The sequence below is a fragment of the Triturus cristatus genome, chromosome 2_1 (assembly GCF_964204655.1).
Source record: "Triturus cristatus chromosome 2_1, aTriCri1.1, whole genome shotgun sequence".
NCBI lineage: Eukaryota > Metazoa > Chordata > Amphibia > Caudata > Salamandridae > Triturus > Triturus cristatus.
Genome location: NC_140581.1, coordinates 529,386,103 through 529,412,357, shown reverse-complemented (window position 1 = coordinate 529,412,357; position 26,255 = coordinate 529,386,103). Strand labels below are relative to the sequence as shown.

The window sequence follows — 26,255 nt, the reverse complement described above, 5'->3', positions numbered from 1 at the left end:
AAACCACTGCTTGCATCTGCAATATTAGAAATATTCTGGTGGCTCGTGTTTCACTGATGACATACTGATCTGCAACATACCACAGAAAATTTCTGCGAAGTACAATCGATTACAAATGGCAGAGCTTGAAAGAGTGTGTACAGTACATTCCCAGTGTAGAGCCTGAAATGGGTTTAAATTACATTACCACTGTTAGGCCAGTCCACAATAACTTGTGAAATACCTGGGCAACTAGGTGATCTCTGTACAGAAAGAGTATCCTTTTCATTGGGCTGCAGAAGATTACTTCTACACCAAGCTCACTGACTTGCCAAATACCCCCTTTTAAGGCTTTGACTTCCAGGATTTGGTAAGGTCGAACACTCAAAACTCATGAAGGATGCGTTCAGCTAGCATTTGCATAAGACCTTTTATATTGTATACCAATGTTTAGTAAAATATGTAAGTTCAGTTGAATTTCTAATTGATTTGAGATAAAAAAGCGACCATTTCAACAATTGTTACAGCATGTAAAAGTGAGATATCACTTTGTCTAGACCATGAGGCAGAAAGCTCCAAGATAATAGCTAGCTTCAATATTATCACAGATAAGATAAAAAAGGCTTTAACTAGATCCTGCAAACAGATTAACCGTGATAAGAAAGGCTGGTTCAATTCAGCTTGTACGAAAGCACACGTAAAACTAAAAAAAGCATTGGCCAGTAAGTATAGAGACAGGGTGAAAATTACCGCTCTAAGGAGAGACTATGCCTTAGCAATTAAAAACAGAAAACATGAGATAAAAACTGACCTCTGGGAGTGTCTAAAAAAAAGTACAGAACTCAAAGATAGTGTTGAGTTCTGGAAAATAGTAAGGTCACCATACCTCACAGGGAAGGAGGATATATCCTCTATTGACGTCGCGATCTCCAACACTGAATGGGTAAAACATTACTCAAATGTTTTTGGTTTAAGTCCATCAGATAATATGGAAACAACGGACTTGCTGAAGCAAGTTATCTATCCGCTAAACCTGCAGTTTACGCATGACGAGGTACAGAAAGCATTAAGATCCACTAAATTAGGCAAAGCCCCGGGGCCCGACGGGGTTCCCGTTGACATTTATAAATACGAGGAAGAACTCTGGTCCCCGCTCCTGACAAATGTCTTAAACGCTTCCCTAGAAGAAGGCCTGATTAAATCATGGAAGACCTCTGTACTCGTCCCGATCTTTAAAAAGGGAGACCGAAACTCACCAACTTGTTATAGGCCTATCTCCCTCCTGGACTCTCTCGGGAAGGTCGCTGGTCGGATAATTCTCGAGAGACTCCAGGAGTGGGCAGTCACTAACAATGTCATATCAGACATACAATATGGTTTCCGCGAAGGCCTAGGCACTGTGGATCAAGCACTAAACTTGACCCTATTGGCAGGAAAATACTTAGAGGCCAAGGGGAGTGCCTTTCACATGGTGTATGTGGACCTATCCGCAGCCTTTGATTGTGTTATACATTCAAGGCTGTGGACGATCCTGTTGAATATGGGAGTAGATCCCCCTATTGTAGATTTCCTACGAGAACTCTACACTGGAACAACAGGCAGAGTGCGATTCGGGACAAAGGGTCAATTGTCAGATAGCTTTTGGGTAGAAAAGGGGGTCAGACAGGGATGCGTACTGGCCCCCTTTCTATTCACCCTCTACACAAATGGCCTTGAGACAGCACTGCTTGAGGGAAGTAAAGACCTCCCATCGGTCGGTCGTCGGCATATACCCGCGTTGCTATATGCCGACGACGCGGTCATTTTAGCGAGAACATCTGTGGAACTGCAGCGAGAATTGGATAGATACTGTGAATTCATGTTAAGTTTGAACTTGTTTTTAAATGTTAAAAAAACTTTTACTATGCATGCGGGGAGGAAAAACATGAAACCTAAAAGACTATTTGTGAAAGGGGAAGCCCTGGAAAGAACACCCACTTACCAATACCTGGGAATTGTCATTGACGATAAATTTAAGTGGAAAGCGGCAATTTCGGCGAGAAAACTATCATTTCTAAAAACAACAGCGGCCTTGAGAACATTTGTCCAAAAACTGGGCCACAAGCCACCTCTAGAAACCTTAAAAATCTACAAGGCAAAATGTGTCAGTACTGCTATCTATGGGGCAGGGATATGGGGCTACGCAAACGTGACTGAATTACAAAAAATAGAAAATGCCTTTTTAAGATTCTTATTGGGGCTGCCGAAAAATTCTTCAACATACGCCTGTCACGAAGAGCTGGGCATAGACCACCTAGAGGACATTATAAGAACACAACCTATAATGCTCTGGAGAAGAATTTGGGTCACTGAACAATGCAATTTAACCAGACTCATCATTCAAGACATTCAGACGCTGGAGCACTACGGGCGGATGAAATGGACAGCCTATGTAAAAGCCTTTCTTACAGATATGGGACACAGTCATTATTTTACAGATCCATCATCTTTATACAGTATTTCCAAAAAAGATCTGAGGAAAGCATGTCTATCACACCTGCACCAAACACGTCTGCTAAAAGAAATCCATAAATCCTCTGTACAACAAAGTCTATTAGTCCAAACAGTATCATCCATTGAACCTTATTTGCTGTATAACATGACCCAATTTGAAAAACTACTTCTGACACGCTTCAGGTTCAACATGTTCCACTTAATGGTCTGCTTTCCCACACAAAATGATTGGTCATCAAAAATGTCATTGTGCCCTTGTGACTCCCAATCAAAGCAGTCGACAATACATACAGTCTTATTTTGTACATTTTTTGAGGCACCCCGCAGACAATGGCTATTGCCCATATTTAAATATTGGGGTCTACGCCAATGTCGCCCAGCCTACCTGGCGTTACAATATCTGGAAAATGAATTGATAGCAAAAGCAACTGTACGTTTTTTGAAATTTTGCATACGCCATAGGTCTAATCTCTGAAAATCAAATGTATGAAGAGACTACAAGGGTTGGTAGTAAGAGTCTAACCTCTTCTTTTAATGATTTTACAAAATGCATTTTAAACTCATGATTTTTTAACAGTCTTTTTAAATTGAACTAATGTATGAAATGTATTTCTATGAACTTTTATGGTCTTCTTCGCAAAACCGAATAAAGTGATTTTTTTTTGATTTGATTTGAGTAAGATTTTGTGTATACTCTGTAGTATAGGCTTATTTTCAAAATGCTCTGAACAAGTTTATAACAGGGCTACACTTTCTATGAGCAAGATTAAAGTTTATCCACAGATTTAGCAAAGGTCTAACTGTTAGTCTAATGGCTGGGGACTGGTCATATCCATCTGAAGACAGAGGGCACTGCACTATCCAGGCAGTGATTGTGCCATTAAGCTGTGTTTCTTTCTCTTTTCCACTCGTCTCTGATGTGAAACTACTGTAGCTGTCTGTGGCTTGGACTTAAAGGTAACGTCCGAGTCCTGGTGGTCCTGGAATAGACGCTCAGGTGCCCACATGACCAGCAGGGGAAATGGTTCAGTGAATATTAAGGGAGGTCCCTTGCCTCAGATTGTATAATAAACAATGGTACACCTCAAATGGGGTTGATCATTGTAAGTGAGGGTAGAGTTTGGCCATCCCAAACCTCTCCAGCAGATGAACTCTGTGTAGGCCAGATGGGACAGTGTGTGATCAGAAACAGTGGCAGCTGTGCCCAAGCCCACTGACCACTCAAATGTAAAAGCTCCAGCATTTTTGAGGGAACCAATCATTAAAAGGTGCAATCTTCATGGATGTATTTTACAGTTCAAATGCAACCAACTACATAGGCAAACTGTCACTCACATATCTTTGCGATAGCAGACACCTGGCACTATCTACTGCATTTGTACAGCCCTCAGCTATTTTAGTGCTGATGCTTGGCTTGTCTTTCTTTAGTAGCTCAGAATAGAGGAAGCTTGCCATGGACTAGCCTCCCACCTCTCTTTCTCTAGGTGTGTATATTTGCCCAGACATTTGCTGATGTCTTTTGCTTAGATACTGCAACAAAGTTAATCTATGCGTAGTCAAGTAAAAGAAGAGAAGAACGTTACATATGTGAGGGGACGCGCTTGCCGAGTTTGTGCTGTGCCGCCATCTGCTCAAGGGACTCCAGTGCCCAGAATCCCGCAACCCCAGGAGGGAGGGGAATCCGCCGCTAACGTGCATAAGATGCGCCAGGGAACACCGCAGCGCGGGACGCGCTTGTGAGTTTGTGCTGTGCTGTGCCGCCATCTGCTCAAGGGACTCCAGTGCCCAGAATCCCGCACTCCAAGGAGGGAGGGGAATCCGCCGCTAACGCGCATAAGAGGCACCAGGGAACACCGCAGCGCGGGACGCGCTTGCCGAGTTTGTGCTGTGCTGTGCTGTGCCGCCATCTGCTTAAGGGACTCCAGTGCCCAGAATCCCGCACTCCCAGGAGGGAGGGGAATCCGCCGCTAACGCGCATAAGAGGCGCCAGGGAACAACACAGCGCGGGACTCACGCGGGCCGCGCCTGGGCGTAGCCCAGGCCAAGGGCAGGCCCGTCCTTGCCCGTCAGAGCCCGGAGGAGACTGGACTGGGCCATTAATCTTTCATTTGGACACAGGCGGAGGCTACTCTCCAGGTGAGCACAGTTTGCTGTTATTGTGTTGCACCCCATGGTATCATTGTATCACTGTAATCCTCGCTGAAATTATGGGAAGGCGTACGATAGCACCGGTCATTAGAACGGCTACAACGAGTATTGAAAGTATGCTGGAGAGGGCTGTCAGTATTGTGAGCAATGAGATCGAGCTCATAGAGAGGCGTTTTTCTCTTGGTTTAGGGCAATCTGTATCATCTTCTGGCCCTACCGTGGAAACAACTGATTTGATTGCAAGTGACTCTGACACCCCAGTTTTGGCCCACGAAGAGGGTCATGATATTATTACACTTGATCCATCTGAGCCAAATCCTGCAACACCTAAAACTCTTATTTTAGGGGCTAAACGCAAAAGGAAAGTAGGAAAGCCAGTGAGCGTGAAGAGGAAACAACCCACCCGCCCATGCTCCACTCGCTCGACTTTAAATTCGTGGATTCATTCATCAACAAACCAAACATCCGTTGAGGCCCTTGTGCCCTCTCCACGGACTGAATTGCTCTTTCATACGACTGGAACTCAGACTGAGAATGACGTTCTACCTCCTATCATTGATAGTGATAACCAAGTCAGGGTAGTTGATATTAATCATTTAATTATTGTTATTACCGACTGTATTAAGCCTGTTCTTGATAATTTCCTTTTCTTATTAAAAGATCGTATCATTAATTCCCAGTCTGTCCAGCAAGTACCCCCTGCACTGCAAATTATGAATGTTATCTCCCAAGCTGATGCTAAGGTACCAGATCCTATTAGCGCTAGTAAGCAAACTCAAAATGCATCTACTAATAGTACGCTTACTCCTCACCAAAATATTCATGCACCACATAACCCAATTCAGGAAGCTAACAATTGTGTGACTTGTAATAAAATTCGCACATGTCTTGATATGAGGGGCATAAGGGGGGCAAAAGGGATTCAGGATCCTATTATTAGAACAAACGAAGGTAATCTGATAAACATAGATAAGATACACCAAGAAGCTGACACTGATCTAACCCCAACAAACCACACTGAGGGCAACAATATGGTATTAAACTTACCACCTGAGGCATGTCCATATGTTGTGATCTTAGCAGGCGTCCCCCCATTAAGGAAAGATCAGACAGAGTCATGGGAGCAACTACGCTGTAAGTGCGTTGATTGGCTCTCCAAACATAGAAGATTTAGACCATCGCTAACTGAGAACATCATTATGGTACGACAAGTGGGTTGGCTGGGAACATCCCCCAAAACCATCACGGGGGACGGTATAATTATTAATTTTCATAGGCAAACAGTGGCAAAAACTATTTTATCATTACAGATAGAGCAGACAGGCCACAATACCAATATATGGGCACTTCCTTTAGGTTACTTTTACAAACCCACAATTGAGACATCCCCCCGTAACTCGCATAATCACATTCCAACATCCAATAGATTCACATCATTATCTGGTTTGGACTGCCAAGATTGACTGCCCACCCCGGCAATGTGTGAAGTACGTAATGATGCATTAGTCTTTGCACCAACCCTAAAAAACACTCAGGCTATTAAACCTGATACATTAGTTATAAGGAATGATGAACAGACACTTAAAATATTGAGTTGGAATGTTGCCGGCCTGGCGTCTAAGTTGAATTTACCAGACTGGAAAGAGTTAATTAATCGTCAGGATATTGTGATGCTCCAAGAAACCTGGGCGACTCAGGAGTTGTACATGGAGGGTTTTGAATGTTTTAACACCCTGTCTCCGATCCCCATATTAGGTAGACCTGCAGGCGGCCTCTCAACTTGGATAAATATTAAGGCAGGCGGCCGTTCTAGAATTTTGTCTACAAATAGCGACAAATTCCAAGTAACCCTCTTTACTCGGGGGGGATTCAATTTATTTGATTAATTTTTATAAAGATGATTTTAAAACTGTCCCCAATATGAACTTTTCTTTGTTGTTTAATTTCATCTTAAAATTGCAATTAGCAAATTGTGGTTCCCAAATTAAGGGCATATGTCCAAGTGGTGACTTTAATGTTAAAATACCAAGGGATATATATTCTGCTGTTTAGCCAGTTACTAATGCACCACTGAGTAAAAGAGGGGAACAGTTAATGAACCTCCTAAGCTCGCATAACCTTCTGAATCTTATGGAGATTGCAGCTGCTCCTCTTACCGATGGGTGTATAATACCAACTTATAGAAGCAGAGGGTTTACCTCCACTATAGACTATACTTTTGCAACTGCCTCCTTAGAGAGTCATGTGCTAAGGGCTGAGGTAATCCCAACATTACAAGGAGACCACAACCCTATTAGCACCATCTTAAGTTTTTCACGCCGCCCAGTGTATGATCGTACGTGTGGGGCATGTGATTTGACATCAACCGATAAACTCAGACTTGTTTGGCGTAACATCGATAATAATGTTTTATTTGAAACAATGATAAAATTTCATCTGAATTTGGTCAATACTTGTCTGATATCTAGTACATGCAATACAGAGGTAGTTGTCGCCTTTTCAGGGTTATGCTCTGGCATTAAAAACCTATTATCTAAACCGATCAGGAATATAAAACCAGATCCTGGTTGGTTTAACGCTGACTGTTCTGCGGCTAATAGAGCATTAAGAAAGGCTCTTGTAGATAAACCTAGAGCCAGCTCTCTTGTATCGTTACTTAGGAGTAAATACAAAAAAACTATTAAACGTAGGAAGGAGGAGCTTATTAATGATCATTGGGCTAACCTTGTGCGCGCAAATGTATTAAAAAATGGTAAGAATTTTTGGAGGGCTGTTAAAGACATGAAATCCGTGGGAATTATATCCTCACCGATTAGTTGCAATATCTCCAGCGAATCTTGGGAGGCTCACTTTTGCAAGATTTATCCTGTCCCGGTGTCTAACGAGCCCAAAAAAGATTATACATACACCACTGGGCTTCAGATTGAACTATCGGAGGTCGAAGAAGCTCTTACTCAAAGTCTGGGGGGTAAAGCCCCCAGACCAGATGGTCTCCCGATCGATCTTATCAAAAGGAAGCCCGATTTTTGGGCACCACTTCTTACAAACGTTTTTAATAATCTTACTAATTTATCCATTCCAGACACATGGTCCTATAGTACCATAGTCCCTATCTTTAAGAAGGGGAACCGGTCAAACCCGAGTTGCTACAGGCCAATATCACTGATTGAAAACGCTCTGAAAATTCTGGGCAGGGTGATATTCAACAGGATTAATTCATGGGTTGAGGAAAGTCAGGTTTTGCATCCATCTCAGCTGGGGTTTAGGAGTAAGGTTGGCACAGTGGAACAATATCTTAACCTCCACTTGATTATTAGCAAATATAATATCGCTAAGAAAACTCTATTGTACCTGGCATTCATGGATCTTACGTCAGCCTTTGACTTTGTAAACAGATCACGGCTGTGGCAAACTCTTTTGAATCTTGGTTTGGAAGAATCCCTAGTCTCCTTCTTGGCTTATCTGCACAGAGACCTAAAAGCTAGGGTGCGCATCGGCAGGAATGGTGAAACATCTAAGGCTATTGAAATTGGAAGGGGTGTCAGACAGGGCTGTGTTTTGGCCCCTCTTTCATTTATTTTATATATTAATGATCTGACCAAATCTCTTCTGATTTCAACCGAAGACGTCCCAAACATCAATGGCAACAAGATCCCTGCTTTGTTATACGCTGATGATGCAGTGTTAATGGGGCGTACTCCTAAAGCCTTACGTGCCCTGGTCCACGGTTTTGTGGAGTTTATGGCAACTTTGGACTTATGCACCAATTTTAATAAATCTTTTTTAATGTCGTGTGGATCCAAGAAATATTCCAATCTCTCAATTGTTATAAACTCCAATCAACAGTTAAGCACTCGCCCCTTCCCGTACCTTGGCCTGGTATTCGCATCCAACGGACTATGGAATGACCATGTAGTTCACTGTAAAAAGAAGTTTATCAACTCTATTAATACAATTCTTCGGCTACCCAAGCCAAAAAACATAGAGGTAGTGTCTTCCATTATTAAAATTTACAGACTACAATGCACACCAACCGCTACATATGGGGCAGAGGTATGGGGGAATACCATTAGCACACCTATCCAGTGCGAAGAAAATAGGTTTTGCCGTAAAATTTTGGGTGCCCCATTCTTTTCCTCTATGTACGCTAGTCATAGCGAACTTCACCTATCTTACATAGAGGATTTTATTAAGGCTCGCCCGACATTGTTCTGGCTAAGAATTTGGAAGAATTCGGCTGCCCAGTTGACTAGGGATATAATCCTGGATTGTTTAAAATGTGACAAAGGGATGGACATATCTTGGCTGGCAGGAGTTCGTAAAAGTTTAGATAGCTTGAATCTGGAACATTTATTTTTAAACCATCTAGATCATAGCTCTACCAGCATTAAAACCTTGGAAAAATTACTTTACGCTTCTTATAAAGAAACAAGATCAGCTATTGAGCGTAATAAATCCTCGGTCGCCAGATATATGCAAATTGAGTATGCGGCCCCAGTCATGACCAAATACCTTCGTAAACCAGTTGGTTGCTGGGAAAGGGGTTCATTTTTCAGGTTAAGGACAGACACAATGAAATATTTGCTGTCATTCCCTACTGGTTTTTCTGCCAACCTCGATTTTTCCTTATGTCCATGTAATAATACCCAAAAACAATCAATGCTGCACTTCCTATTCTTTTGTTCCTATTACCTTCCCCTTACCAAAAAATGTTTTATCCCATATTTTAAAAAACAAGGTGTTATTGATTACAAGGTAGCTTACGGGATGGTGCTAGCTATTAACAATGATGAATTATGTTTTCGAGTTGGATCCTTTTTAAAAATGGCGGTGCGTACTCGTAATTCTATGTACCCAGATTAATTTTTATCATTCGAAGTGTCTGAAATATTTGTATTCTCTTTTTGTATCATATTTTAAACTGTACTATTATGGATATGCTGTTTTTATCCGAATAAAGTTCATATTGATTGATTGATTGATATGTGAGGATTTTATGAGCACCAAAACAAATTAAAGAAAAGAAGTTAAATAAACTTTTCAAGACAATTTAGGAAAAAAGAAAAAAGTAAAATAAGCAAAAATTACACAACAAGTCTCATAGTGGAATGGAAGGAACCAGAGAGATACATTTTTACATTTAAAAAAAGTAAAAAAGCTGCAAGAAAGCAGAAAGCACTAGTCAGTGAGTTCATACTATGCACCTTTCCAGGTATACCACCATTGAGTGCAAGCCAGATACAGCCCAGTGATTCACACTGTTCAAGAGATTTATCTTCTGATTCTAGAAAATTTTGTCGAAGTCAAGATGGCTTTGCTCATCAAGGCAAGATGCTGTTAGCTGGATCCCACAATCGCAAAACATAGGGTGGGGGGTTCTCCTGAAGTCTGGAGTTCACATGTTTGTGCACTGTCCTGAGCAGGCCGAATTTCCATGGGTCAAAACCCTATTTTGATATCGTGAGTAGTTCTAATCCTTAAATGAACCAAACACCGAGATTTACTAATAGAAATTCGAACTGTAAAGAATTCCTAGGAAATTGGAACTATCACGTGTGTCCTATGGATACTTAAAAAATTTTAAAACACCCCCTAAATTAACTTGTTACAAAGATTGTGTAAATGAAATGAAAGAGTTATATCAAGATATTTTTACCATCAAAACCTCAGAGCGAGGCAAACTTAAAAAATTTAGCTGTTGAGCTCAGTTCAAATGTGCCACCTTTCCCTGCCCCTAAGTTTGATCTTCAGACTTTAAAAAAAATAATGGCCTCATTATGTTGTCGGTCCGGCCGACCAATTACAATGTTTCTGAACGCCGTTCGGTCGGACTCCCTTTGACTTCATTGGGAGCCAGTTTTCCGAATGACAACACAGGCTCCCATTGAAAAGAGGAGTGGGTGCAGAAAACCTTGCACCCTGTGGCAGGCACCCTATGGTGCCTTCCACACTGTGCATGGTTGGAAAGAGGGGACCCATGGGTACCCCCAACAGCCCCAAACTGGAGGCCTACAGGGTAAAGGGGGGCCTGCTACGGGCCCCTAAAGTCGACTTCTGACAGCCATTCCATGTTGGACAAACCGAGTCGGAAAGGCTGTCCGAATCCAACATCGTAATCGTTTGGTCGGAAATGCAGACTGTAGAGCTGTACGAGTCCGCTCCGACTGACTCAGTTTCTCCAAATGCCAGTCGGAACTGAGTCGGAAAGACCGAACGGTTACCTTCCATCGTAATCGGGCGATCGGAAATGTTTCCGAGTTGGTCGGAAACATGGGTTCCGACACGGGTTAGGAAAAACCAAATGCCATTCGGAGCCTTTCCGTCTGACATCGTAATGAGGCCCTAAGCGATTTAAAATTCTCCAGCAGATGTGATGAAGGGCTAAAGGCAGAGAGGACATGATGAGGATGAATACTTTCACTACCAGGTTACATTAAGCCTGTTTTGCAGAAAAAAAGCTCTGAATGGGAAGACCCAGGAAATCTTGATTGGTATGTGTTACAAATCAGGATCTGTTTGCAGTGTCCCACCAACTTATGCCCCATGCTGGTTTTCTGACTCTGAGAGCATCCTGGGCTCTGCTAGGCAGGCCACGGACTAGTTCTGTGGTGAAAACATGCTTAGAGCATAGTGAAAACACCTACATACACTAGGATACACTATGGATTAGGGTACCCCTATGATTGGCATGACCTCCCTAATAAGGCCCTAGTACATAATAGGGCAGGGGATCAGAACTACCTTTAAGTCCTTAGTATATAATAGGGCATGGCAGTTTAGAGACCAGCAGCCCTTTCTGCTCTTGCATGTGTGCACTGATGAAGCCGGAGGTCAGTTTAAAAACAGCCCTGTGTTGCAGTACTGTTTGTAACATGAAAATTGTGCCCAAACTCGACTTTGGAGTTTGGGGCTCTTAAAAGTTGATAAACACAATATTGTGCCATTTTAGATCCCCCCCAGGTTCTCCCCTAGGTATCCCAGGGGTGGGAGGTCAGGTACTTATAAGGAGGACCCTTATAAAATTGGTTTTATGTGCCCAGTGGATAGTGAAATTGCATACTTCAATTCCCTCATTGTAGTAAAGTGCTTCCCAAAATCACCTTTTGTGCTAGGAGCACTGTGGGATGGGGATCTACAATACATTCAGATATTCAGAACCCTAAAGCCTCCCCTGGGTGTTCCAGGGGTGGGAGGCTCTATAGATATAGGCAGGATCCTTCTAAAATAAGTTTTATAAGCCCTGGTGTTGGAGAAATTGCCCAGCTCATGTTCCCCATTGTAGATGCCCAGCCACATAGGTTAACATAGCAAGATGTTATTAATTAATAACTCCCACTAGGAAATACAGAAATTACTTAGTAAAATGGTATTGATAAAACCAACAATATGCTATTGTTGAACTTATCCTAAAATGTACAGACCAGAAGTTCTAAGACTTTCTTGTCTGTAAGCCAAAATTCAGCTTTCCAGTGATCTCTCCTGATTGGTAAGAGTTAAGTGGATTAGCCAGGCTGCTTTGTTGAAGTGATAAGTGGCATGTGGACTAAAGGGCCATTCTGGGAGGAGAGGGTTCTGCTGCATAGGTAAGGGGGAAGGGTCGTAAACCATGAGCTTCAAACGCCCAGGGGGGCAGTGAGAGAAAGCCCCGGCCATCTATGCCCACTCCCTCTGAACCCAGCCTGATGTCAGGCTTGAGGAAGGGATGTGCAGATACCAGGGGGAGGGAGACTATAGAGATGAGTCATCCTGGAGGTTGATTTAGCCAGCTCTTGCCTCTCTGCCGACACTTCAGCCATATTGAACTTTGGAAAAATAGAGCTTTCGAGGAGGCCATTGTGCCACAATTTGGAGGAAATGGTCATGCTCTGAGTTGTTTCTCTGCACCTCACTGGACAGGAGTTCCGTTCTGTGTGACCCCAGAGAACACTTATTAAGTTTCTGAGAGGGGCAGTGCCTCTCAGAACTGCTGCTTGAAACAGCAGAAGAAGAAGGGTCCATGCTGAGAAGTTTGATTTGCACCAACCATACTCTGCACTCTGACTGACTGCACCTATGGACCTAAGGTGCTTCAAAAGGACTAAAGAGAGGACTTCCTTCAAGCTACAGGTTAACAGAGCTCAACTGGATCATCACCGCGAAGAATCCCCAGCCTGCCGTAACTCCAGTGGATCTGTAAGGATTTTGTCCAAGTTGAATGTGGGAATTGAAGTCCCTAACTTTCAACTACCATCTTGGAGCTTTCAGACTGTTGGAGTACGTTTTGGACACTTTGGGACTCTCGAGAAACTTCAGGAAGAAGATCCAGAAGTTTGGAGAACTTTGGAGCAACTTTGAAAAAAAACTCCATAAGTGAACTGACTCGACATAGCCAGCTAGAAGTGCGACCCTCAAACGCTAGCCAGCCTGTCCTCCAGGTTTGCCCCTCTGAAAAGTTCCGGAGGTCCAGCTTCCAGAGTTTTATCAGGAACTGGTCGTTACCCAAGCCGGCAAACCCTCACAGAATCCGGCCTGGTGAAGAGCATTGAGGGACCCCAGGAGAAAAAGCTCCATAGAAGTCCGAAGGTAGAAAAGGTGTGCAGGACAAACTGCGAGAGTCAATCCCCCCACCTATAACCGTGAGCCGGCATGGATCTCTGGTTTGTCCCACTGGAAAGATCTGGAGGTCTGACTTTCAAAGGATTGTCCGGGAACTCGTTGCAAGGCAAGCCAGCGAACCCTCGCCGAATCTGGACTGGTGGAGAGCTTTCAGGGACACTGGGAGGAAAAGCTCCAGAAATGTTTGTCGGTCAAAAGGTACAGCCCGAGGCCTACCGCAGGGCTCCATCGCTTTGCCTGAAACACTGACTTTGTCCCTGTCCAGCGCAACAAGATGTCCCAATAAGCACTAGAGGTTTCTATGTGCTATTTTGTGCTAAATCTTCAAAAATGCATATCTTTGGTTCCCTACATTGGATTCTTTTCATTTGGGTGTCATTTAAATATTTCCTATTTTTATAAATTGTTGTTGGATTTTTATTGTCTGTTGTGTCTTAATAATTTACTGAGTTGGTGTTTTTAAATGATTTACATACCTGTCTCTGAAGTTAACCCTGCCTGCTCACAGCCAAATTACCAAGGGTTGAGCATGATACCTATTCTGAGCCCTCTATTGTCTTAGTGGCCTTATTGCCAGTGGTAGATATATATTTACTGTTAGTGGCCTTATTGCCAGTGGAAGATATATAGTTACTACTACTAATAATCCACTTTCCAACAGTATGGTTGTATCTTTCTTGCATGACTGCAGCATCTTACCCTTGCCCTCCAAATGTGAAATTACAAACTTATTGGTTGCTTAGCGTCTTCCTCCTGAAGTCTCCACAAGCTTCTTATCCCAAAGAGCAGCCTCCAGGTCATTTGGGCATAAAAATCATGAAAATGTGGACGTTTATTCATATGAAGAATGTTACCATATGGAAAATCTATGGCAGCCTATGCTCTGAATCAACACTTTAATCCTACCACAACAGATATGTCAGAGTTCCATATACAGTATATCTCTCCTAGGGCTGACTTAATATATAAAATGTAAACCTTTCTATCTGTCAAAAAGTTTTTTTTTAGAAGTGCCAGCTGTGGTTTTGGCTCCAACCACTCAGGCCTTCATTATCAGTTCTAAAGCCACACTTTACAGTGAAGCATGTGAGAGGTGTAAGATAAGACTGAGCCCACATTACACATCTGACTTTTATGTCACTGCTGCACTTTCCACACACATTGCTATGGGCTTCCAAAGCTAAGACTGGTTTGACATGCCAAGTGGAATTCAACCATTTTATTTCCAATGTTTAAAAAACATGTACTGGGGTCCTAGCGGTCACCAAGAGTGAACAAACACTTAGCTGTACATGAGGAAAACGAGGTACGCTCAAGGTGAGAAGAAGACATTTTGAGTCAGAAGCTGTGACAACCACTGAAATTAACCAATCACCCTCCAGGTTTAGGACTACATATAGATACAGAGATCCAAACTTGGAGTACCTCACAGCTCAACCACAAAAGCACTACTAGCCAACACAAGGGTGTGAGAGGCCATGTGATGACAGATTGCGTGGTTTTACACAAGGACAGCCGGCTTGTAGTGTCCCACTTGGGGTGCATGTGAAAAGACCTATATCGAATATCTATTGATAAGCTGCCTCTAACAATTATTTATGCTATGGTTCGGTCATGGGGACACAGTCATTCAAGATAACTTTGGGTTTACATTTACGTCCCAACAAAGTCTGGCAAATTGTTGGTTAGCAACATCCACTACACTCAAACCACCTATCCGGGTACATTTGACTTGAGCCAGATTGAAGGAGAACACGAGGAGCAAAATGAAACATGTCTCATCTGCCAGGAACCTTTGACCCTACAACCACTAAGAAGGAATAGGACCAGTGTATTCTGTATTCTCATCCAGGGTTGTGACTCAGCAATGAGATTGGAAAATATTTATCTTATTCAAAGAGCAATGTAATGACCAAATCTCACCATAAGGCATACACAATCAAATATTTTCTCTAATATTATCTATTAATTATTGATTAACGGCTTGCAAAGCAAATTATAGCTCAGTCTTCTATCACTGATGACCTAAACTTGTCAGGTCTGAAAACTGAAACCAAAGCAAAAAGATGAGTTTTCTGCGTCATATGGAAAGACAGAAGTTCTGTGGTACCAAGATAAATGACTGGAAGAGCATACCATACGTTGGCTGTCAAAAATAAGAACACCTGACCTTTTATCGTGGCTGGAGACCAGGAGATTAAGTGCAAGAAGGTGAGCAGTCAGAAAGAGTACAACCCTCATACCAGAGCTGCCAACTTTGGAGCTGGGGAACCAGTTTCGAGTCTCATAACCTGCTCAACATCCTGTGATTCTGGGCAAATCACTTAATCTCTCTGTGTCTACCAAAAATGAATGTGTCCTTTTGTAATGTAACTGGTGCTCATGTAAAGAGCTCCAATACCTTCGGGTCGAGTTTGCACTATGTAAAACAGAAACATATTACCGAATAAATATACTTTGACTAAAGTTTGCAGTAGAACAGTGAGGAGTTTTCAACAGACTGAGCTTTTGAAAAGATAGGCAGACAGCAAATGGGCTCCACATGAGTATAGATACATGGTCACTTACCGAGCCCAAGAACAAGGCAAGTGGCTGAGTTGTGGCTGTATTCTAGACATAGTAAAATATAATTGAGACAGTACAGGAAAAAGGAGTTACAATAGTCGAGTTGAGAAAGGGGCAAATTGTTTTCTGAAAACCTAATGGAAGAAGGGTATGTGTTTTCTTTCTGCATTTAGCATAAGGAAGCAAGTTAAAGTAAGCGTCTTCATATGGTTTTTAAAGGATAAGAAGGGCCAAAATAATGCCCAGGTTTTGGGCAGATGCTAACATTTGTAAATAGGTTGTCCAGCTAGTCATTGAGAAAAGTGAGAAGGGAGTGAGAAAAGACTCTACTGGGTGGGATCCATATTTCCATCCAAATGATTTAGCAAGATACATTTTCGTTGAGGGAGACAGATAAGGAAACTGAAGTAGAAGGAATGAGATTATTTTTCAGCCCTAGAGCCCTTTAAAGGAGTGATAACAGACTTCAATATAAACTTCACTGAAGCAAACAAAGTTGAACACTTTTATTAAGCGAATGTGTGGCTAAACTTACATTTCTACGGTTGTGTTTAGTGAATTCTACATAAAAGGCGTTGTTTTATTGTAGTTTAGAGTTGAGTGAATACTTACAACGATTACACAGATCAGATGATCATACTCACTCAGTGCTCAACTTTTTATTGAGCGGTAGCTAAAGTTAGGCTTTTTAATATGACTAAGAGAATCTAGGCCTGGGCACTCCACGCCTCGACTTCACTACAGTCTAGAGGTCTCTGAATGCTTCTAGTGGAGCACTCTCTTAATATTTTGTGGGCGGCAGTAGGGTGCAGGGACCGTGCAGATGGGCCACAATCCTCAGTTTCTACCAAATACACATGTAGAAGACGAAAAACAATCCATCCAAAACGCCACCAAGCTTAAATTTTGGATAGAAAGCCGACTTACTTGCCGCACACAAGTACAATAGGGTTGATAGTAATTGAGACAGCAACTAAAACACACATGATGGCATCCGTTATCACTGACAGGGGAGCAGCTGTTTACCCACAGCAACACATAAAGGTGTCCATCCAAGTTGGGAATGCAGAACCGACCGTTAAAACGGCGGAACAGTATATTATCTGGTATATATTTCAGGCAGCGACAAAGATCTCCCAAAACCAATTTAGTTAAATGTGGACTATAGTAGCACACTTTCCGAATTCAATGAAATATAGCAACAGCTCTATGTGGCAGTGAAAGCACAATACCGTTTTTTAATTCTAAAAGCTAATGTTCTGTGTGTGATCATAATACAGCAGTGTTCACTGCAGTTTGGCAAAGCACATTTAAAGTATTCAAACGACATTTCTAACTATGCATGCATATTACATCTTTTTTTCAGTGGGCACGGTCTAAGTGCTTATATCTATGCTTGCTTTTAATGCTAATTTTTCTTTCTCATTTTCCTGACTCCATAACGTCAGCCATTTTTGCATTCGAAATTCTAAAGAACAGGGGAGTATTTGTTCACTGTAGGCGTCTTAATGCACCTCTGTAGTTTACCGCACAATACTCACCTTTGTGTGATGATGACGTACAGCGAAGACAGGCCGTGCAAGTATGTCAGTGAGTGCCAGCTGAAACCCAAGAAGTGTGACACGCTATTGTGGGGACTTGCTGTTAGTGCTTTACACACAGCCCTTCAATTGACGAACATATTTCCCGATGTGCGGTCACGGTGGTTGGCTTCCTGCAGTTTGTTGATAAGAAGGTGCGAGGCTTCAGTTTGCAACAGCGCACAGCGTCATTGTTACGGCCATGCTCTGTGCAGAAACGGGCCACGCGAGCAGAAGTGACGGCACAATGGGTTATTTCCGTTTCACTTAAAAATATAAAACACATATCAAGCAAAAATTCTAAATGTATTTCAGAGCAATTGACTTCAAAGTACATTGACTAATTCCCCCCAAATCTGGGTTTATAACCTCATATTTTTGTGGCTGTTTTAAACGTCAGGGAGGGTCTAGGGAACTTCAATTGAGAATATGCCAGGGCCACACAGCATCTCGGATGCACATTTGTTTCTTTAGACTTTAAAAACTGTAGCACTTGGAAAGTCAGATGTTTTGTTGAGGACAGTGAAGGAAATAGCCTTAAAGTAATTACAATGAAATTCATTGAGGCGATTCACAGGTAAGAGCAGTTAAGTTAAGCCTGCTGCTCAGATTTAAATTGATGAAACCTTTATTGGCCCTAACTAGAATGGTGACATTATTTCCTGTGGTGGACTACCATCCATCTCAACTAAAAATCCACTTTCTCAAACTTGTGTTCTCCAACAGTAAGAAATAATTCAAGCAAGCCTCTATAAAATCAATCGGGACACACATTCATAGCTGGCTCCAAATGCAAAATCACTCATAGGCACCCTTAACGGGGACTTAAAAAAACACATTACAAAGTGAGTGGCACAGCATGGTGCATTATGACCCTCCGGAAGAACATGAAAATGTTCTCCTGTGTTGGTTTCGATGAGGAGCTGGGAGGGCTGCGATGCGAGGTCCTGCATTGAGTTGCATCACACAGCATCAGCTCCGAAGAAGAGCTGCAAGAGCTGTGAAGCGAGGTCCTGTGTTGCATTGTGTCACATGCCTAGGTCCTGAGGAAACCCACAATTGGGCCAGGAGAAGTACACTCTGGTGACAGCTGAGGGTGTACAACCTGAGGGGCACCTCTTGGGGATCAGGACTCAATCCAGCAGAAGCCAGAAGCAGGACACGGGCAGGTTCAGTTGAACTGGACAGCTTGGCAGATGCAGAGCAGATCTCTGGAGCTTGTTATATCTCTATAGCTAGTTTTCCTCAGGCAGCAGGGCAGTTCTTTTTGCAGTATACAGTCCTCCCAGCAGCAGGGCTGCAAATCAGTCCTTCTTCTAAGTCTTCCATATGTTCAGAAGTGATCTGAAGAGGAGGTCTGAGGGTCCTACTTTTATACTTGATGCTGGCTTTGTAATGGGATAAGCTTCTGGAGGTTTCTCACCCACAGAGGTATTTGGAGTTTCTTGTGTTGCTGCCCTGGTCCCAGCTTGCTGCAGTCACAATAGACTAGTGTGAAGTTCTTTATTTGTGAGCTGAGACAGTGGCTTTAAAGTGCAAGTCTGAATGGTGACAGCTTCCCCGTCATTAAATCAGGATAGTCCATCTTCCCAACATCAAGGCCCTCTTTTGTGATACGATCTGGGAGGAATACACAAAGGCTAACTGCCAACTACACCTAGTCATGTGACCCAGGAAATAGTCTGCATGCACTTAATGGTTAGGGCAAGAAAATGAAAACTTTCAAAAAGTGTAGTTTTCAGAATTGTTACTTAAACTTTGACTTTACTATTTAATAATGTTTAAATTACAATTCCTCAGACACCAAATATGGCATTCTTACCTGCTCCCACACAAAAGTTATCATTTGTTAAATGTAATAAAGTCACACAATTTTATCCTATGTGAGGGGTAGGCCTTGCAATAGTAAAAAAACGATTTTTCAAGTGTTTCACTACCACGTGCATGTCCAACTTTTTAAATACAATGCACCCTGTCATATGAACTGGCTAGAGCCTAGCCTAGGAGTTACTTATATGCATCAAAAATCAAGGTTTAGGCCTGGTAAAAGGTACATTTTTACAGGTTTAGTGGCAGTTTACCAATGCACACACAGTTTGCAATGGCGGCCTGAGATGTGTTTTAAAGGACTACTTTAGTGGATGGTACAATATGTGTTGCAGGCCCACTAGTAGCATTTCATCTATAGGACCTGGGTACATGTTGTACGACTTATATAGAAACTTATAATTAAATTAGATATGCCAATTCGGTGTAAGCCAATTTTACCCTTTTTACAGGAGCGAGCACAAGCAGTTTAGCTCCGGTTAGCAGTGGTACTGTGTGTATAGTCCTAAAAGCCAATAAAACAGGTTTAGAAAAAAGGAGGGGTGAAGGCAAATAGTTTTGGGGACTAACACTCAAGGGTGACAATATCTTTAGTTAGCCTCTCTATATCAACTGAATGATATAAGAACATCTCATTATTTCCTAGTTACTTTGTTATATTCCAAAATGGGAAGACAATGTATCTGTCAGTTTGGCACTCAAAAATGAAATATCACAGTAGATTATTTTATGTAAAGTAAAAATAATTCTCATCTAAACTGAACAAGGATTAGATAGCTTGGTCTTGTAAATATATATCTAATCGCAGTACATTCTATGGGACTGCAGAACGCCACCTTGTTACAGTCAGAAGTAGGGATTTCGGCTTTACTTATTTGGGAGTGTTCCAAATGGCCTTCATCTTCATCATTTCTAACTAAAACTGGCCTGTGAAACACAAATAAAATAATTATCTGTCAATAAACTAGAACTAGCTTCCTGTCTGAAGATTTGGAGAATCTGTGGTTATGAGGTAGAACCTAGGATTAATCTCAAAGTAAGTTATGCATTCTGCAGACACAAGGGAAAATGTTCATCTTTTTTTAATAGTGATAGGGGTGTCTAGCTAAGGTATTCTCTATGGAGGAACAGTTATCTGAGTAACTACATACATTTTGAAGATAATAGACCTCGAACAGTTATTACTTTTGTAATTTCCAGTAGCGGCCAGTGGTGGGAGTGCTGCAGGGTGGTGGGGCGGAGTGGGGGAGGAGCAGGGTGGGGAGTAGTAAACTACAGCATATGGCCAAACATAGGTAAGTAAACAAATAATTAAGTCAAACGAATTTCATTGCGCTCACTACATTGCCAAATGCGATGCAGCGCGCGCAACTAAATTTGTTTTATTTATTTGTTTACTTACCTCCGTTGGGCCGTATTCCATAGTTTACTAGCCCCCACCCTGCCCCTCCCCCTCCCACCTCACTGCCCCGCAGCACTCCCACCACCGGCTGCTACTGGTAATTTCTCAAAAATCATCATAGCATACACAGCTATGATTCTGTGAGCTATACTTGAAAAAAAAACTGATTTAATCAATAATTGCCTTACATGATTGCCTCTTTTTGTAGTACGTGATAAAGGCCACCTTTAACTGCCATATTGAATAGGTTGCAACTTGCTTCTCAGCTTAAAATTGATAGAGCAGGCACTCAAATTGTGGTGTATAAAGACGCGAGCTCTGAAATGCAGGAAGTCAAATGCCAGAAAATACTTAAGATACATTTCCAAGTAAGCCATACTCAAGCTGAATTGGACTCATCAAAATTATGTGTTTATAAATGTGCTTGAGATGCAGGGGGTTGTCCTGGTAATTCTAGAGCTGTGGAATAGAAAATGCAACCCAATGATATTTACTGTAAACTATTCCACGAGGAAAATGTTTTTGAAATTCACAAGCTTTTATCTAGTTTTCAAGTTAAGGGATCACCACTATAACCATAGCTATATCAGGATAAGACAGTGTTTTGTTACAGATACAGAGAAAATGGGCCAATGCGCTGATGTCAGTGGAGGAAAACCCTGCACTGATAACAATTCGCAAAGTTTTAATTGGAACATGTGTGCCGTCAGATTTTCAACACTTTCATGATGAAAACGTACTGAATTTGTGTTCCTTAGATTCCACTACATTCCTCACCACACAGCATGACGAGCACCCCATTGCTTCAAGAGTAACCCCAAAACATCTAGGTATACACACAAGGGTTTAATCTTAAAATTATTGTGAACTATACTAAACGTTGTAGTCTGTCATGTGTATTAATAATGACATATTTAATTACAGACTAAAATTATAAAAAAATCTTGATGGGTTATAAATTTTACGCTGATCCAAAAATATGCTTCTGTTTTTTTTATAGCTATCTTGCTTTCGCATTGTGTTTCATAAAAGCGCGTTTATATTGAGTAAATGGATTTCAAATTGGACGTTTTGTCTCAATGTACCCCTCTTCTGTCTTAACATCACAGAGGCACTTTCAACCAAGTTGACAAATAAATACACTGTTATCCAAAGGGAAGGATGTTTGAGGCCATGCTTTCCACTTTCGTTACACAAACTGATTTCAAAGTATAAACGTCACGAATCTTGAGTGACGTCATAAAGGGATTATATAAAAAGTAGAAATCTGTTTCCATGTAGCAAATAACAGATTGTTCTACTTGGCATTGAAAATTGTACAGCAAATCAAAAATGTCATTAGTTGCATGTGATAGCCTTTTAGTGGTAACATTTTACATCACTGTAACCTGAAAAGGACAATGAAAGCGTACGGAAGTGGATAAACCCCAACTTTTGTGTGGTTGTTGTTGACAATATTTTCCAAGCCAAATTGAAAATAAATGTGTTGATACAGTTCAATTTATTGTACGCATGAACCAAGACTATTTCTTGTGAGAAAAATAAAATACACATCAGTGATATTGTTTATGGAGATACATTTTGTTAAACCTGGACAATAATATTTACTGTTATTTAATATTTAGAACTCAGACAATAACAATTGTTTTCTTTTTTCCAAAGGTATTTCAGGGTAACTTTGACAACGACACGCACAGAAAGAATGTTATTGATCCTCCAATTTATGCACGGTTCATCAGGATCCTACCGTGGTCCTGGTATGGAAGGATCACTTTGCGGGCAGAGCTTTTGGGTTGCACTGAAGAGGACTGATCTGGACCACCGCGTGATGACCACCTCTTGATATTGCTAAACTTCCCATAGAATGAACTGTGCAAAATCTTTAGGAAATGGAATGGTTTTTTGAACAAGTGCTCACTTTATGGTAGGCAGATAACTGTTTTATACAAAGTGGTCTGTGCCTGCCCTATAAATGACCCCATCAGATCGTGTCCTTTAAATATGTTACAGTATTGTCCCTTTACTGTGGAATTACCTGTCTAGTTTTCTTCTCAGTTGTTCACACTGGTGGAAATGTGGTAGAGAAGAAGAGCAGCATCATTTTTACAAGGAAGGGAAATTTGGCATGGCAAAGCTTGCTTTACAGCATATGGGGAAGGTAGCCTGACACATGTTTGAAAATTCACACTGGAATTGTACTTGTTACAAGTGATACTGCAGCTTTAGCAATAAGTTTTCTCTGGGATGACTGCATTATCTTAATTGTTTCCCTTGTGCCTATTAACACATTGTCAATAACCATAACTCGCATTTTGGAAGACACCCTCTCTGTATTTTATCTGTATTGCAATCGACTTTTCAGCATTTATAAAGCACCAGATCTTCTGGGGTGAGTGCTGCACCTGTGTTCGATTCTCTTCTGCATGCCCTGCTGACAATTTATGTTTGTCTGATCACAGTTTATGCTACGGCCCTAATTACTCTCTTGGTGGAGATAATATATTACATCACATAGTCTCATCTTTACATATGAGAAACGTAAGGCAGATCTGCCTTCAAAACCTGGTCCAAAGCTCCACAGAAGCCTGGCAGAAATGTTACTTCTCTCCATTACCTTTTAATGTACATCTGTGAATAAACTATTTAAGCTTTTTAATTTATGATTCTATGTTGTCTCTCACAAGTCCGAAAAGATAATTAGAAAATGTGCAGATGACAAAAGGCAAAAAAATATTGAATTTGCGCCACAATGCACCCGAATTTAATAATTAAAAACAAACACACATTGAAGCCTTTGAATAGACACAGAGGCATTTTGAAATACCTACATCTTACCAAGCTATATAAAAACAATTTCAATTAAAGGATTTGAACAATAACAGAAGAAGATCAATTGCTTGTGTTAGAGGAGCATGAAGCGATTTAAAGTATATGTAAGTCTAAGTCCAGGAGCTGTATTAAATGCTTAGTGTTAATAAAGGTCAGAAGCTACGCTCACCGTGTGACCACAGTTCTACTTTCTATTATTACCATGAACTTTGTCATAAAAAAATATCAAAGACTTCAATAGGTCACCAATGACCTCTTATGCTTCATTCTTTTTTAAATTTCAGTATTTAAATCTCCTGATATGCTGATACAGGAAGTTGAAGCACAATGCAGAGATGTTTATATTTGTTAATATTTATACCAGCAGGTGGCTGGTCTTTATCATTGAGGCTTTGTTTAAAAGCATGACATACTAGGTAGAAAATGTACCCCAGTGCATTGACACATATTTTTTTTCTCTCCAATTTTATATAAATGGGTGGGAGCTGAAGGACAATATGCTGTCAGGTATCCAAAATGCAACTAAATCATTTAAGGTCAAAGACATTTTGACAGCTTAAGGCCGCAATTTGATACTGGACTCACAACACATAATGTATTTACCGATAAGTGAGCAGGTAGGAACATATGAATTAAAACTACCTGTGCCCTTCAAAGATTTATTTGGCCAGATATTTTAGCTGATATGGTGGAATTTTATCAGCTGTCATCAAGGGTCCAATTAAGGTAATGCACACACAGATTGCAATGCTTGAAATATTGTATACCACTCCCTTGCTTTGTTTTACTTTGTATTCCATAAACAATGCCACTAGACTGTTAATGTCTTGTATGTATAACTGTGCTAACAGTATTCCATAAGAATGTGTACTGTGTCTGAACTGGTGTTGAATTGTACGGATCAAAGACAAGGAGAAAGTCAATCAACAAACGACTCCAACAAAGAGCGGTGGTTCGCAGGGGCAACCATGTTTTGCACTTTAGGCTCTTACCAAGTGGTTTGTAGGTAATGCATTGAATGTTTAACGTTGGAATTTTACTTTAAAACTGCTTATGTTATTTATCTTTAACTGTTGCCTTTTTTTGTATTATGTTAAATGCAGTTGAGTCCCTCTCACACAACATTTTCCTTGTTTTATGCTATGTAGCAATCGCGTTCCGCTCTTTGACAAGGTGTGCCTATTCTCCAAAAGTCTGACACATTCTTAAGAAATCGAACACTTTCTATTTTTCTAGTTTTTGAAGCAGTGACACATTCATCTAACATGACACGTGGACATAAACCCCTAAGAAACACAGTGGCACCAATTTACATAACTGTGACGTCATATGCTGAAGGACTAATTTATCCCTACCCCCCATTCAACCAAGTTTCTACGTGATCTAATTTACATCTCACGTTTGTCTTATGTGTTTCTTACACCAGTCAGAAGCTATTTTCAAAAGTGGCATCAGTTACACTTGATGACATCATTTGCACATTTTTGCCATAAAACTTTTCAGAAGGCGCACAGAAATGCAAGTCGATAAAATGACAACACAGTATCGATCCAAGTGGTCATTTTCACTGAAATCAATGGGTCTTCTCTAAGAGACCATCGCTTTTTATTCAGTGTATTGGTAATAATAAACTTGAAATATGGCTATTCTCCCAATTCAATTTCTCCCTTGTCGGGTAACTGTTTGTAAGAGGCTTCAACTTCGGTGTTGCTATTTGGTACATGCTATTTTTATAGCCCGAGGGGAAAAGCAAAGGCACAAGGCTTCGTTGTAGCTGTAATCTATTTAAGGGCTTGCCATAAAACCTGGTTCCGATTGACTTTCTCTTTTGGAATGATTGCTTTGGAATTTTGTGTGGTTTTGAAGACTAAGGGTACTATTGGAATGTATCTGCTTTACAGCGAAATACTTAATATAATATCTATTGCTGGCTTCCCATGTGTCAGTAAGTACAAAAGTATCTCCGACACACTGACCTGTGCAACCTTTCAAGCTGTGTAATATTCAAATGTTTTGTACATAATCAAAATCATGTAGATTGATGTAAAATCAGTATGATCTTGTCTAGTCTTCAAACTTACAATAAAACTTTTGAAAAACCGTAGTGTTTCACTGAAATATATGTGCTAGACAAACGTGTACACACAAATCTCTCTGTCCACTGCAATAAATACAAGCAAGGAGTATATGTTAAGGGAAACCTTATACTTTGTTTATGACATCCACATGTTTGCCTACTTTGCAAATGCATTATGCTACAAAGTTATTTTTGTTATATTTTGTTTAGAAGTGACTGAAAGATACTCATGGTGGTTCAGTGTTTATATATTTATTAAATGTTTATGTTTTATTTTTAAATTCCTTTTACAGAAATTGAGCAGCTGGGGAATGAGCTGCCAGATATAGCAACTGGATGGAGAACGTGCAATGTATTTGCTAACAGAAGTGTAGCATTCACAAAAAATAATTTAGCCAAATCTACAATTAGTGGATGCAAACATTTTGTCCTACACATTTTTCAGAATTACTCCTATATAAGAATCCTATTTGTGGAGCAATAATTGGCACACAATAACTTCATTGCACATTTTAAGGTCAGTAATATAACTTAGGGTCAGCTTAGAACAAAAAGGACAAGTGGGTTAATAATACTGGTAAATATGCATTTACCACAGGCAATGAGGCCACTAACATAGTCTAGGGCTCAGACTAGGTCTCAAAAAATTATTCCCATGCTCAACCCTTGGTAGCTTGGCTGCGAGCCGGCGGGCTTACCTTAAGAGACAGGTATGTAAAGCATTTAAAAACACCAACTCAGTAAATAATTAAGACACAAC

The 26,255-nt window shown here is 41.0% G+C and overlaps 1 protein-coding gene across 1 annotated transcript in view; it reads left to right on the top strand.

Annotated features, from left to right (window-relative positions):
• EDIL3 (EGF like and discoidin domains 3) overlaps positions 1-25,508 on the top strand; it is a 1,529,327-nt gene extending 1,503,819 nt beyond the window's left edge. The window contains exon 12 of the mRNA XM_085632425.1: positions 22,252-25,508. Coding sequence (XP_085488551.1) covers positions 22,252-22,401 — 150 coding nt within the window. The 3' untranslated portion in view covers positions 22,402-25,508. The remainder of the gene's footprint in view (positions 1-22,251) is intronic.
• The last annotated feature ends 747 nt before the right edge of the window (positions 25,509-26,255 follow it).